General features: G+C 47.2%; 1 protein-coding gene across 1 annotated transcript; it reads left to right on the top strand.

Annotated features, from left to right (window-relative positions):
* Positions 1 to 10,591: 10,591 nt before the first annotated feature.
* Positions 10,592 to 14,444, top strand: DFL_004786 (uncharacterized protein; the record flags this gene model as incomplete). Its single annotated transcript, XM_067633938.1, has 5 exons — positions 10,592 to 11,407; positions 11,480 to 11,612; positions 11,687 to 13,824; positions 13,876 to 14,092; positions 14,146 to 14,444. The coding sequence occupies 5 exons, from the start codon at positions 10,592 to 10,594 to the stop codon at positions 14,442 to 14,444; spliced, it is 3,603 nt and encodes a 1,200-aa protein (XP_067492058.1).
* Positions 14,445 to 14,605: the final 161 nt, after the last annotated feature.

Below are 14,605 nucleotides of genomic sequence, written 5' to 3' on the forward strand. Positions count from 1 at the left end.
CTTGGAATATAATATATGACGCTTCTACTACTTATCCTGCGAAAGGATGTAGAAAAGAGAGAAGACTAATGTTGAAATCGTCGATGGGGGATGTTAAGTTTATTGGGAGAAAGTGGTGAATTAAGAGTATCGCAATAGCATTCCTTTTCCTTCACGTCCTTGTTTTTGAAAATATCTCTCGAGTATGCGACGGATAGATGGGATGAGACACCAAAAACTAATGGCGACAAGCGAATATGCGGTCGTCCGTGTAGGTGTTCTTTTCGGATCTTGTTTGTTTTTGAGGATTTGAACGTGAACGATGTCGGACTTTTGATATAATATAAGACCGACACGAGAGAGATGTAATGTAAATATTATCGAGTAGTAGAGAATAGTATAGTAGAGTATATATGAGTGTATGTAAACGTGGGGCAGAGGACGAAAAGGGGGAGGGGATTAAAAATGAACAAGAAGAAAGAGGGCAGCCAGAAACGAATGGAGGGGACAAGGCGGGATATGAAGCTTTTCCACTGGGCTAGAAAAGAATATAAACAAAAAGAGAAGGGAAAGAAGGAGGGATGGAGGGGTGATTTGGGGGGGTTAATGAAAGATGAAGGGGAGTAGGGAGGAGAAGAGGAAGGGGCAAAGGAGAATGGCGAGGAAGGAAGAAAGGGGTATCGCTCTCTTTTCTGGGGATTGGGCGGTGTATGTACCCGTAATGGTGTGGGATGGATTGGCTATTATGGGGAATCGCAATACATCCATCCAGAACATACATACTTCTTACCCACTTTTTTTTTTTTTTTTTTTTTTCGAGGCCCTCCGCTCCACTACTAACTACATACGCTGCGCTGTATGTATGTACTGTGTGTCCATGTATGTTTGCAAGTATGTATGTACTATGTAGTGTCTTGTCCCCATGTCCCAGAGTATGCAGATAATGGTTGCCAGAATCACAACCAGCCCAAGCCAGCGAATGCACCCTGGAAGTCAAAATGCACCGCACTGGAGGGGTCTTGGGCTTGGATATTTTGTTATCTTGTGAGGATGGATACCAGCCGCCGCTTCTGCACCAGGCACATGTACTTACATTATTCCATGAACAGTACATAGAGAGGAGTCGACCGTTGTCAGGAAATCAAAATACATCACAAGCATGCGGAGTGTTTTCGAACTCGCCGGAAATTGTCCTTGCCCCTCGCTCCCCCTCCGCTGCATTGCACTGTATTCCAATTATATGTATGTACATTACATCCATATGATACATACACACATACATTGTACATACACATACACATACACATACACTGCTTGCCATGGACATGCCGGCCGTCAACCTTCGATCGATTCGGGTTGCGCCTCACGAGACTCGATGCATTCGAGGGTATACGTAAAGACCCATCTTAATTCGTCCAGTCCTTTCGTGTCTGTTGGACCGACACGCTAACCAATCTGTGGAGGATGCGCGACGACCCAGCCGAGGGAAGGAGATGCACGGTACTCCGAAAAAGTCCCTCCATGCCAACATCCATCTCCACACCACCCACACCTCTAACCCTAGTTCATCCCAATCACACTCCTTGCGCTGGAACTTCGAGAAACCAACAAGGCTGGTCTGTAGACGGCCCACTTTTTTTTTTTTTTTTTTTCTGGCTGCGGGGCTGGGGGACGAGAAGCCGGGCCCAGGATTGACCATTCATGTGCAGGTGAACCTAGGTTTCATCTGGGAATAGTGTCGAGAAGAACTGAAGAGGGTCGCTGCCACCGTCTATAATCGGTCTAGTGGCTTTTTCAACCACACCAGCCAGCCATAGAAATCTGACATCCAGACCCAAAAGGAAATTCGGTAGCAAGGGCCAAACAAAAAAAAAAGAATTCCTTCCAGAGAATCTTGGGCTAAAATCCGGCTCCCCATATCACAGCTCGCCCGGAATCGACGCTCGGAACTGTTGAAACTTGTAACGGTACCGCGTTGAGTCGGTTGCCAAATTGTTGGTGCGATATATATTGCAACCATCTAGTATACCTCATACCGAGTATGAGACGTCTGCATATTGCAATAATACAATCAACATATCGATACCTCTTCCAAGATCACGGCTTGAGGCCCGGGACATCTTCGAAACGTTCGAATTCGCCTGAAGTGTGCGCAAATTTAACCAGCCAGCTGGCAGATGTTCGTGAAAAGCCTCTTTCGGGCATGATTCCGGTATGTGTGTCTCTCTTTCTGTAGCCATCTCACGGTCCCACATCGACTCCCACTCTCTCACTCTCTCGCTCTCTCTACATCTCGCTTTGAATATCCAAATTGTGGATAATAAGGAGCTACCCATCGATGAGCTGTACATGTTAATGTATGAACTGCTGCTTCAGCACGTTTGAACCTGGGCGTGCAGCACAATTCATGCAAGTGAACAGACCCGCTCCCTTACTGCTTTAGTCCAAATCTTGTAAAACGCAAGACCAGGTTTGGAGCATGAGTATCGATCACGCCGTCGTCGCAAGCAAAAACGAAGAATGGAAAATCTTTCTCATCGCTTCAGCAAGGTACAAATTTTTCAACCTGTGCTATGCCACACTAACCCCCAACAGGGCAAGTCCGGCCCTGTCCAAGCTAGCTCCAGGTAGCTCAAGCTTATGCTGGCCCTGGAAAATTACCGTCTCTCCTTCGTTCGAAAGAAAAAAAGTACCTCCATTTTTGGTTTGAGAATTTCATCTAACTAGTATCTGGGCGGATATTGAAATTTCGATTTACGGCTGCGGAAGCGGAACAGCGGCGGTGGGCCGTCGACCTAGTTCATCATTGTGATGTGCCATTTGCAGGCCTCCTTGGCACCTCGAGGCTCTCTGATTGTACGTACAGGTACCTCGAGATGCTATCGGTGATATACGAGAAAACCCCAGTAGCTCCCACTTATCTAAGGCGCCCAGACCCAGACACCCTCTTTTCATTTTGCCTATATCTGGTGTTTCGGCCAACAAGAAAACTGAGAGCGATTTGATAAGAACACGTCGTTCAATTGCTTATATCCTCAAAATTGTAGAAAATCCGCGGATGACATTATCTACAACCCGAGTGACACTAGAATATACTCCATTATCTGCCCCTCTGCCATCTCAAAGCCTCAGAGCTGTATCTAGCCAAGGCTCGGTTGAAAGCCCACCCTGTCACGAGCCAGAGCAGAGCAACTATCTTGAGAGCTGCATGAAGTGGGCTAGATTCTCGATATCACGACAAGCAAGTATCGTGACAGCTGTTACCAAACTTTTAAGCCATATGACTAGCATTCCTCTCAAGTAGTTTTTAGGCATTCCTCTCTGCATATGTAAACTAATGAGTATGTTTTTCCGTGATATTGCCATCAAAACGTTTAAAGCCACTTTCGAACTTTCGCAAGCAATTTCCTAATTAGGCGGGGAAAAAAAATCAACACACAACAAAAACCGCACCAGGGACTATAAATATATACAGTAAAGTAAAAGATTGACATACTTGTCTACATGTCTACATCGAAGGTTCTCCAAATATGACGTGAAATCATCTACATGAACTCAAAGATATCTCGGTCAAATTTTCAATGTTTAATCAATGCGCGTACACGTTTACGACGCATTGATTGCAGCTGCGAATTGGCAAGTGATCGATGCAAAGGACCTGGGTCCCCTCTTGCTGCTTGAAATGCCTGCTCTCGTCACATCGATTTGCAGCTAGACCGTCTTGGGAAAAGTGATTATATCGACACTTGGACACCGTTGACAGGATCGAGTATATCGTCTTTCAATTGCAAATCAAAAACTGTCAACATCGTGGCTTATGTAAACGGCCTCCCCGTTTGCTTCGTGCACTGGCACGGGAAGTTTAACTCTAATGAGCTGTAGAATATGGGGTTTTTGAGACAATACTTAGGCCTACCGGCTAGACTAAGATCTGCCGAGCGGGAGGCAAGAGGCAGTTGTCAGCCTTTCGTGAAACACGTGACTTTGTGATCACACATGGCGTGTGCTCGACGGACTTGTTCCGACATTTAGTGATAGAATCAGATTGTCAACTATGCTTTTTTGTGCCCCGCAGATTGGTCTGCGTCTAGAGCTCGTGGGAGAGGGATCTGCACGCCAGAGTAGACCGCATGCCGCAACGCTTGACACGTTTCAATGGCGATAGGTTTGGGATCGAAACTCAAATGATGGAACAATTCTTCAAAATGTGCTGGATTGTTAGCAGGCCGCCACACAATCTATTATAGTCTTCATAACCACGTGGTACTAGCCTCTGATTCTGCGAGTTCGAATGTGCATCAACAAGATCTTAAGAGCTCCCCTGCTGACGTGAAGACTGGGTATCGGTCTTCACATACAAAAGGGGGTTTGATTGTTTATATTCCTGTCCGCTGATCACGTTTGTGATATCGATATCTAGTCACGGCTGACGAAAAGCAGCATAGTCTCGGGCATAGTGATAATTATGGAGACTGTAATATTCCCGTAATTGGTTCCAAGTGGTGAACAGTTCACCAGGTCAGCCACCGATTGCTTTTCATACCCAGATGGCCAGAACGTCTTCATTTTCAACCAATTGGATCGGACCCTAGACCACGGTTTCAGCTCTTAGATTGCATATTGACTAGTAACTTGATCGATAACATGCAACCACGCTTCGAACTTTCAACACCTTGGCGGTGAAGTTTAGGAGATCATGTCACATACGTACCCAGCGTTGGGTTCAGGCGAAGCGGGCGGGTACATAGCGCTCGGTTACATGCATGAAGGCACAACTGTTTTTGACGGTTTCCAGATCGTGAACGCGTTCACCCGGCATTGCGTCCGCCCGAGAGCCAGACCTAAGCTAAGACTACACTTAACACATACTTTTTTTGTGAGTTGCCATCACAGTTTTACAACAAATTCCTACAAAGGAAAAAATTAACTTCTGGTGGTTCCGTGCACCGAGATCCGTGCTTGAGCGTCTATGTACCGGGCTTTTAGATAATTGGCTATCGAATGCAGGTCTCGTGGACGCCGGAGCTTCCAACGCCCAAGCCCGATTCGACGGAACGCTCCCAAGTCGACGCCCGATCTTCGGCTTCCAAGTAAACCGGGGAACACTAGCCAACACCATTTAGGCCAAGCTAGGGTGGGGCCTTCAGGCGTTTCAATTACAGGCAGTTCGAAACGAAACTTTCGAAGATACTAAATGTTGGCTTTTGACAATGTCTTAAAGGGATGGTTTAGACTCCCAGCCACCAGACTATCAACTGGGCATTCGGCATCGGCGTCGTTTGTTGGTAACCAACTTTGCAACACGGACCGTTCGATGTTAGACAAGCAAGGTGTAACGATTGGATATCGATCAGCTTGGACTTCCTGGAGATTCCACGAATGAAATCCCATCGATCCAAGGTCCCTCGTTCTGAAACTTGGTGCGCAATGCTACCGCGTAGACTTTCAGCTGTTGCTATTAACGGAATTCCGGAAAGTGCCAAATGCATGTCTGCTCGCTCTATCATATATCAATACTAGCGATTCTGTTAACAATATTAGTCCCGTCGGTCCCGTCGATTCTGGATATTGATATATCCGGGTATTACATGAAAATATCTTAGAACACGTGCCAAAAGTCTGTATGTTTGGAAATAGCCGGTACTAGTAGACTTGGAAGGCTGAAATATCGAGTATCTAAAGATATCTTGACACTGTCGTAAGGGACGTTGGCCGGCAAGAGGCTGTCCAATGCCCAACAAACGGGATTTCCCTACGTATGCACTATGTTATCTGACGATACATCACTTTTGCGATGTATCACTTTTGAGGCGTTTGAAGCTGCATGTCGACGCGGCAGCTATCGACGACAGGAACAACCTCCAACAATTTCAACACATTTATCGATTTGGCCAATGAAGTAAAATACCAAGTGAGATTCAACTACCTCAAATTATCAGCTCTATAGAACCAATAATTAGGATAAAGCAACAAATAACACTTAATATACCATACATTTAAAATTCTACACCCCTTGTAATTCGCTTGTGTATATTTACGTAAAACCCACCTAGTGACGCTGATATCGCACGACAGTTCATGTTGTGCCACGAACGGCCCGAGTGCCCATGCAGCACCATACAATAACTATTGCATTCTGACAAAGGAAAACCCACAGCATTTCGGGAACCCAAAATACCAGTACATTCTGTGCAATTTTTAAGTCCGTCACACGTGGGTATTAGCGAGATGTCGCCTCCCAGGTGTTTGGTTGCCACGGCCGGGTACGGTAGGTGATTGCATGTACATGTTGATGCTGTGATGGGAAGTTCGTCACATGCACGTATACCGCTTTCGAGTACAGCGTAATCTTTCAGGGATAATATTGAATATGCTTGGGTACATGTATGCTCACGTGTTGGTGGTGAGAAATTAGATGTATCATGTAAGGCTCGCCATTACGTTGTGGCAACAATCAACTGGTGGCATATTATGGGCTGGGTGGTGTTAAGCTACCCCCCCCCGGCAAAAATATAAATACCTAATATAGACACTAGGGGGAGGCCTCATACCCAGAAGTCACAACGAGAGGAGTGTACCAGGGCTTGATCGCTGTTGATGGATATAAGAGCTCAGGCAATTGCAGGAGCACACTGTCGACGTGGCAATGGGGCGGATCTGCTAATTTGCCTAATCGCATGGTATCTATTATGAAATGCATTGTCAAAACGCTGAACCCCTTTGGATTTTACGAATGGGCCACTTCGGTCCGTGGTATGAGACATCGGTTTAGGGTCGGCTAGGGAAACCCTGTGCAAAACAGCGTTGGTGAGCGCTCAAGCGCGAGTCGGATGTTAGTACGTGTAAGCCCCAGGTAATCGTGGTCTGTTGAGATATCAACAATGTACTTCGAATGTACACGTACCCTACGCAAGTTTACTTGTGAAAACGTAAATGCCTTAAACTGTTGTCTCGGCAGACAACCGATTATCTTTGATATCTCATATATTTCGATGGGGGAGTGTTAAGCTGTTCAATAAATATAACTCACGGTAGTTGGGGCGTTCGGATGGCTCCGAGTGTCTAATTTCCGACAATCAAAGACAAATACGACATACGTATACGCAGACGCCCCAGTCATGTTTGTGAATAGACAATGCATCGACGAAAAGTAATGCCAGTTACCCCCCCCTCCCATAAAATGTTTCAAATCTTACTGGGATCACAAAATGGGAACATCCAGAACTGATAGCCGCTGCTGTGATAACTGCGAATCTAGGGACTCCAGAGTGATATCCTCAAGTGCGAGTGGAAGTGATATAACCATGGGCTAAACCCATGGTTCCCATTCGTAGGTTTCCATTTGGATGATAAAGCTGACGTTGCGAGAAAACCTGGACCCTCGATTGTGAGTGATTAGTTATGGTCTCTAAGTGTCGACATGTCCCGTACGAGAGGAAAAGGTGGATACAGGAGTTAATTGTGGGGTTACCGAAGCCATAGTCATGTAACGAGGGTTTCTAGCGTCCGGTCGTCAATAGCGCGAGCGGGTGCTCCGAGGCGAACATAGACTAGTTTAGTTATCGAGCTTAGCAAGATCCTAGAGACTAGCCGTCAGCGCCTAAGCAAGTTGATATCAGTATTCAGTACCCGTCACGACGACTGTATTGGAGCTTGAGAGTATCCCGTCAACCGGCACCACGCATTGCATATCGGAATTTTAATTTCATATAATGCGTTTAAGCCACGGCGCTGGAGCGAATAAGAAACTTAGGTCTATGGCTCGGATCTGGAGAATTGGCATCGGACAGGTCCTAACCGTTTACTGAGAAGCTACTACTCATATTATTCGTAGTCGCGGAAGGTCTGTATATCTAATTTCAAACCCGATTACTTTTGGTGCTTAGTCTTGTGTTCACACATGCTTTAGCGAAATTCCATGGGTAGCGTCTGTCTTAATGTAGTCGTTCGATGGGTTATGATATGTAGACCGACGCGCCTCGAGACAATCGATACCAAATGTAGATATATATTATGTCGCTAAGAACAAAATAACAACCCAAAAGGCCAAGGTAAATGGTGATATTTGGCGAGGAAAAATCAAAACCACCTTCCAGCCTCGGGAACTGCAAGCCAGAATCCTTCGCGAGAGGAGCTGTGCAGCTTGTTGCATGTTGGCCGATCCGAGGCTTCTGCCTTAGCGATTATAGTTGCACTAAGGCCGCTCGCCAGCCGATAGGCTGTAGACAACACCGACTGTTCTGTTTACGGCAGATGTCTGGCTTCCGCGTAGTGCAGCTCTGCGGTTTTTTTTTTTTCTTTTCCTTAAAAATAACATCACGCTTGGACAAACCTTCTTCACTTTTTTTTTTTTTTTTTTTTCGCCTTTTAGCTGGGGTCCTGGCTTCAGATCAAGAGCCGTCTCGACAAGCAGGATCTGAGAGACATTTTGTGGGGACGGTGTTTAGGGTGTACAGATTATATATCCACAAAAAGGAATGAGTTGAGACAAGCCGGAATTTCTGTATTTAAACAATTCTTCCATTCCGACAAGGAGAATTTTCGAGAGGGATGCATCGATGGGCGTATGTTCAAAATCGAGGTGAATTTCCCACGCACAATCCACACCTGCCCGTATGGATATATTCGAGCATGTATCAAGCCTTATCGCAGAGTGTATGTATTAAACGTGCTGCCTGATGCTCATAATCGCAGCTGCCTCGTTCCCTGTCATCCTGACAGGCGAGCCTCCGGTTAGGTTTCGCACGTTTTTTGCTAGCGTCAGGCTATCGAATCGGGGAGAGGCGAGGGATAAGTGGGAAAAAAGCAAGGGATGAGGACAAGGAAGAGCTTTATGGCTTGTGGGCACGTTGTGCAGAGGAAGAGGGTGCCGTGCGCCTTTGGCTGGTCACTTTAAGGGATGTGTTTCCGATGTTTTGTTCAAGCTTCTAAAATAATACGCCCGACCTTCCCTTCTGTCTTTGTTTCGACGATAATATCTTCAGCTGGACTGGAACGGGGAGGCCTTAGCATACATACCTGTATTCATATAGACACACCCACATTCTGAGCTGCACGAGACATCGAGGATTTCCTTGGTTCATGGCTTTCTGTGGACACAACCCTAACTCTCGATTTCTGGAGCATGCATTCCAGGGTCGTGGATAGTAGTCGCCAGGAATCCTCTCCACCAAAGACCTCCGTGATAATTCTTTATATTTGACGAATCTGCGTATGTATTGAGCCAGGCTAAGCAGCCCCATATAGCAAGCACGCACAGGACAGCAAACAGTGTTTCTGCTCTGCCTAGTGCTAATATATAGCGTACAGTGTGCTGCAGTTGGCGAGTCCACCCGCGCCAGGACGCTTCCATTTCCCTATCTTTGGCAAAACCATTAGTCTGGACCTCGATAACTAGCCGTGCCTCTCCCCTATTTCATTAGCTAGGGATCTTTCTAAAGTACTTAACTTAGCCTGTTGATTTGGGTATCCTTTTTGAATCCATTGCATCCACCATCACCCATATCTTCGACGACACCTCTGTTTTAACACGACGGGTAGTGAATCGATTTATTGGATTGGATCGGATTGGATTTGCTCGGATTGAATCTGAAGAATAGAATCAGGAACCAGACCTTAGCTAGCATCCCATCCTAGCTACTAACTACCCGCCAAGTACTGTTAATTAAGTACTTGAGAGCAGGCACCTTGCTCAGGACAGGGCCCGTCCCGTCTTCGTGTTGCGAAAAAGGCGGGGGCTTTCTGGCTTGCTGAGGTCTTTCACAGCCAAAAAAACAAAAAGGAGGTCTTCTCTTCCCCCCCTTCGCCTTTGGTCCCATCCCATCCATAATATCTCATCGTCTCTCTCCTCATCCTCCTCCTCGACCTCGTCGGGTTCACTTCCCGCCCCGCTACCACTAACCACCACCACCACCATCATCATCACCAACCTCCATCACCGACATCTATCTATCCAATATAATCGTCTCCTCGGACAGACTACTCTCCTTGCATTCTATATATAAAATATTGCTCTACTTTTGCATTCATACATACATAAAACACCCAACCTACACAAACAGCATATTCCCGTAAATATCTGGGAGAACCATCCCTCCGTAACTCCGGGTTTATTGGCCACCCTTCGGACTCCTCCTCTTACTAACGGAAGAACACTTATATTGTCTCCTGTGTATCTCGACTATTTCTGCTTTTCCCACCCCTCAGGTCCAATAATCCGATCTTTCGAATTTTTTTCTCACAAAACCCACTGTCTTCATCAAGAGCCTTTAGCGAATGGATTGTTCCCGATCGTTTACCTGGCCTGACAGGATCATCTGAGGCGACATAGCTAAGAGACTCGAACAACCACAAAGCGGCTGAAGCTCTTTCCCTTTATCGATTCCTCCGAAGCCAGCGATTCTCAGCTCTAATAAGTATTTATATATATATATATATATAACCCGACTACGATTCCAAAGGTGTTTTTTTTTTTTTTCCCTTCTCTCCTTCTCTCCCTCTTGAAAAAAATAACCTAGAATTATATCTCCTCGCTTCGCTTAAAAAAAAAGAGCTTCTTTATTCAACCGACACGCACATCTGTTCTGATCCTTAAGATCGAGCAGCATCCAGGATGATGGTGATGTCGAGCCAAACGGCTCACTTCCCGAGTAATGGTGGACAACAGCGACAGGCAGCACAGGTGCCTCGTGGGAGATTGCTAAATGGTAATGGCAGCTTTAGCGAAGGTAGAAGGCCGAGATCGTCGAATCCCGTCGCTCCTGCTCACTCTCCTTCTCCGCCGGCCATGTTTGTTCGGGCATTGTACAACTACGCCGCCGATGACCCGACAAGCTTGAGTTTTCACCAGGGCGATGTTATTCAAGTTCTTACACAGTTGGAGAGCGGCTGGTGGGATGGTATCGTCAATGGACAACGTGGATGGTTCCCGAGTAATTACTGTGCGTTGGTTCCTAATAGCGACCTGAATGGCGATGAGAATCCCGGTACCCAGCTTGAAGGGGCAGATGAGGATGCCGAAGGCCAGGACTACGAAGACTATGAAGATACTGAATCGGACGAATCGGACGGGGACGGCCAAGGAAGGAGCTCCCCACAATTGCCGTTGGAAGGACAAGATCATGATGACGAGGCTGCTTTTTGGCTTCCACAGGTGACCCCCGATGGTCGCTTGTATTACTTTAATACTTTAACTGGGGCGTCGAGGACAGAGCTTCCTCTGGAAACCCCAGTTTCGTCAACGGAATCCGGACCTCGACTTCGTACGGAATTTACCGCCCCTGACTCGACTCGCCCACCTCCGGAGCTTATGGCTGCCGGATTAATCACCGACGAGGCTACAAATGGTGTAGATCACGATGATGGCGCCGATAACGAGTCTCAGGGAGATGGGGAGATGCTCATGTTTGCTGTACACAGCCCAGTCAGGGTATGGAAACTTCCTCCGGCAATTTTCACATTATTTTAAGGTTGGCCACGTTTTCGTTGACACGATCTTTAGGAAACGAACAATGCGGCCACGCCAGATCGGACCTCTGCGCAGTCTGGCAAGGCTAATGGCCAACGAGCAACCGATGAGCCCATTTCGAACAGAGAGCTTTTTGATGGGAACGATATTAACGCAGAAAACGAGGGTAAGTCAATTATTCTCTACACTTGGACTCCGAATGAACCGTGTGATGGGCATCTGCGCCTTCTGTATCTATAGTTCCCTTTTTTGCTAATATGGCCGATGAAGACGCCAAACTGGACACTGTCACTTTCCACGATGACATCCTCCCAATACCAGCGTCCTGGGACGCCCTTATCGAGGAAACGCAACATGCTATCGCAAGGTACCGCCAGGCGATCATGCAAAGGCAACGTATGCAATACGTCTCGCGGGCGGAGGATATTTCTGACATGCTTCGTCTGATCATCGGTGCTGGTTCTTCGACAACCGACAACCATTCCGGGCAGCCGACAATTATCTCTTCAAATAAAGCCTTGCACCCACATTTCCGACATTTCATGGCTGCTTTCTCGAAACTGGTTCTGTCGTCCCATGTTGCTAGCACAGACTGGCCACCAGCTGATGCTGAGGCTAAGTGCCTCGCTGAAGCTGATGAGGTGATGACCGGTGTCCTCGAGTTCGCTAAGGTCGCTCGCGCCCAGAAGGATGATGTTGTTCCACGACTTGGTCCTGGATTCGTTGTTGGAAGTCATATTGGAGGTAGCTGGTTTAGCAATGGCCTTGGCAACCCGAACTCCAAGCAATCTGTTATCTTCGGCGAGCGTGATAATCTTAGCGTCGCAACTACTCCAATTGACAGCCAATTGGTAGAGAGTCTAAGGGGCCTGCAGGCAGTCGTTGTTCCAGGTCTCAGGACTCTGGAGGATGCTCTGGAGACACCTGGGCCGGTTACGACAGTTCACCAACAGAACGTTGTCGGTGCATTTGTGATCCACGCCGCACAGACCTCTATGGAGTCGATGCGTGCTTACTTCCATTTCCTCGAGAGTGTCAACCTTGCCCCTCTTGCGTCTGGGGGACGAAGCCCAACTCTCTTGGATTTCGCTATCACGAAACAGCGCTTGTATGACTCTTTCGCCGACTTGTTCATGGCTGTCCAATATGTGACAGCCGAACTTGCAGACGAATGGACAAGTTTCCAGGGCTTGCCGCTTGAGGATAGACTTTCGGAGGTTCGTGCGTATATCAGGGAAATCCAGCAAGGCATCCAGAGTCTCGTATTCACGGCTGAACACCTGGTTGAAGAGTTCAACGAAAGAGCGGCCAAGGCGCCAGCTGAGGATGGGCATAAACCATCACAATCTAGCCCCTCCACCGCGAAGGCGGCGAATGGTGGCGGTAAGACTCCCGTCCAGGCGATCCCTGGCACTCGTGGGCGTGCTGGATCGACCGTCGGTGCACCTTTCATTGTCCAAAACTCGGATAAGATCCGACGAATCTTAGGCGATACTCCACTGGAAAAGGGTGTACCAGCCAAGGAAGAGCCTTCCCCTCAAGAAAAGGTACCAGAACCAGACCCTTGGTTCCTTGCTCCTGAAGTCGAAGATGAGAACGAAATCCAGTACGCGGATAAAGAAAAGGCCACCATCCGTGGTGGTAAGCTCGAGTTGCTTGTCGTCAATCTCACAAGGCACGATTCTTTGGATGCCGATTTCAACAATACCTTCCTCCTCACCTACAAGTCGTTTACGACGGCTAGCCACCTGTTCGATCTCCTCACGGATCGTTTCAATATCCAGCCACCTAATAATCTCACTACCCCGGAATATAAACTCTGGGCGGAGCGCAAGCAGAAGCCTATTAGACTGCGTGTCCTTAATATCCTCAAGTCGTGGTTTGAAAACTTCTGGATGGAACCGAGAGGCGAGGCGGAGACAGAGATATTACAGCGTGTCCTTGATTTCGCGACGGCTGTGATGGCACCCTCGTTCCCAGGAGCCAACGTCTTGAAGAAACTCGTTGAGATGCGTATTCAGGGCCGTGACCCACAGTTCGAGAGGGTTATGATCCGCACAGACGGTGCCAAGCCCGCTCCAATCTATCCTAAGAACATGCGAAAGCTGAAGTTCTTGGATATTGATCCATTGGAGTTTGCTCGTCAATTGACGATCATCGAATCCAAGGCTTATACCAAAATCAAAGCAACCGAGTGCTTGGGCAAGGCATGGAGTAAACCTTCACCTTCTGACTCAAGCCCAGATCCAGCGGAGAACGTCAAGGCCATGATTCTGAATTCGAACCAGCTTACAAATTGGGTTGCAGAGATGATCTTGAACCAACCTGAGGTGAAGAAGCGTGTCGTTGTCATCAAGCACTTCATTTCGGTGGCCGAGGTAAGCATTCGTCGAACAATCTTCAATTCCCCGATGCTAACTAGCCCCTAGAAATGTCGGTACCTAAACAATTTCTCAACATTGACTGCCATCATTTCGGCTCTGTCAACTTCCCCGATTCACAGATTGAAGAGAACTTGGGAACAGGTACCAACTCGTACGATCGGTATCTTGGAAAGCATGCGTACTCTTATGGGAACAACAAGGAACTTCGGTGATTACCGTGAAATGCTTCACCTTGTCAACCCGCCTTGTGTACCTTTCTTAGGTAAGCGCTACTATGTTTCTTATTTATCACAGCTGTGTTCTAACAATGCCTAGGTGTTTATCTTACCGATCTTACCTTTATTGAAGACGGTAACCCAGATCTCATTAAGGGTACCGATCTTATCAACTTTGCCAAGAGAGCGAAGACTGCGGAAGTTATCCGAGAAATTCAGCAGTACCAGTCCGTCCCATACGCTTTGGAGGCCGTTAAGCCACTACAAGAGTATATTCTATCCAACATGCAAGCCGCCAAAGACGTGCACGAGATGTACGAAGTTTCCATCCAGATAGAGCCAAGAGAACGGGAGGACGAGAAAATCGCACGATTACTCCAGGAGTCTGGATTCCTCTAGGGGAGGACGTTCCCACCACCTTCGAGCGATTATAATGACGCAAAGAACCCACTACGTAATTCCAGCCCGGTTTAACGTAGATGTTCAGTATTTGTACAAACAAAAATATACCCATCACATTACGACCAAAAAAACCATTTACAATCGCAAGAACGGCATGA

This window comes from Arthrobotrys flagrans (assembly GCF_004000055.1).
Source record: "Arthrobotrys flagrans strain CBS H-5679 chromosome Unknown unitig_0, whole genome shotgun sequence".
Lineage (NCBI taxonomy): Eukaryota > Fungi > Ascomycota > Orbiliomycetes > Orbiliales > Orbiliaceae > Arthrobotrys > Arthrobotrys flagrans.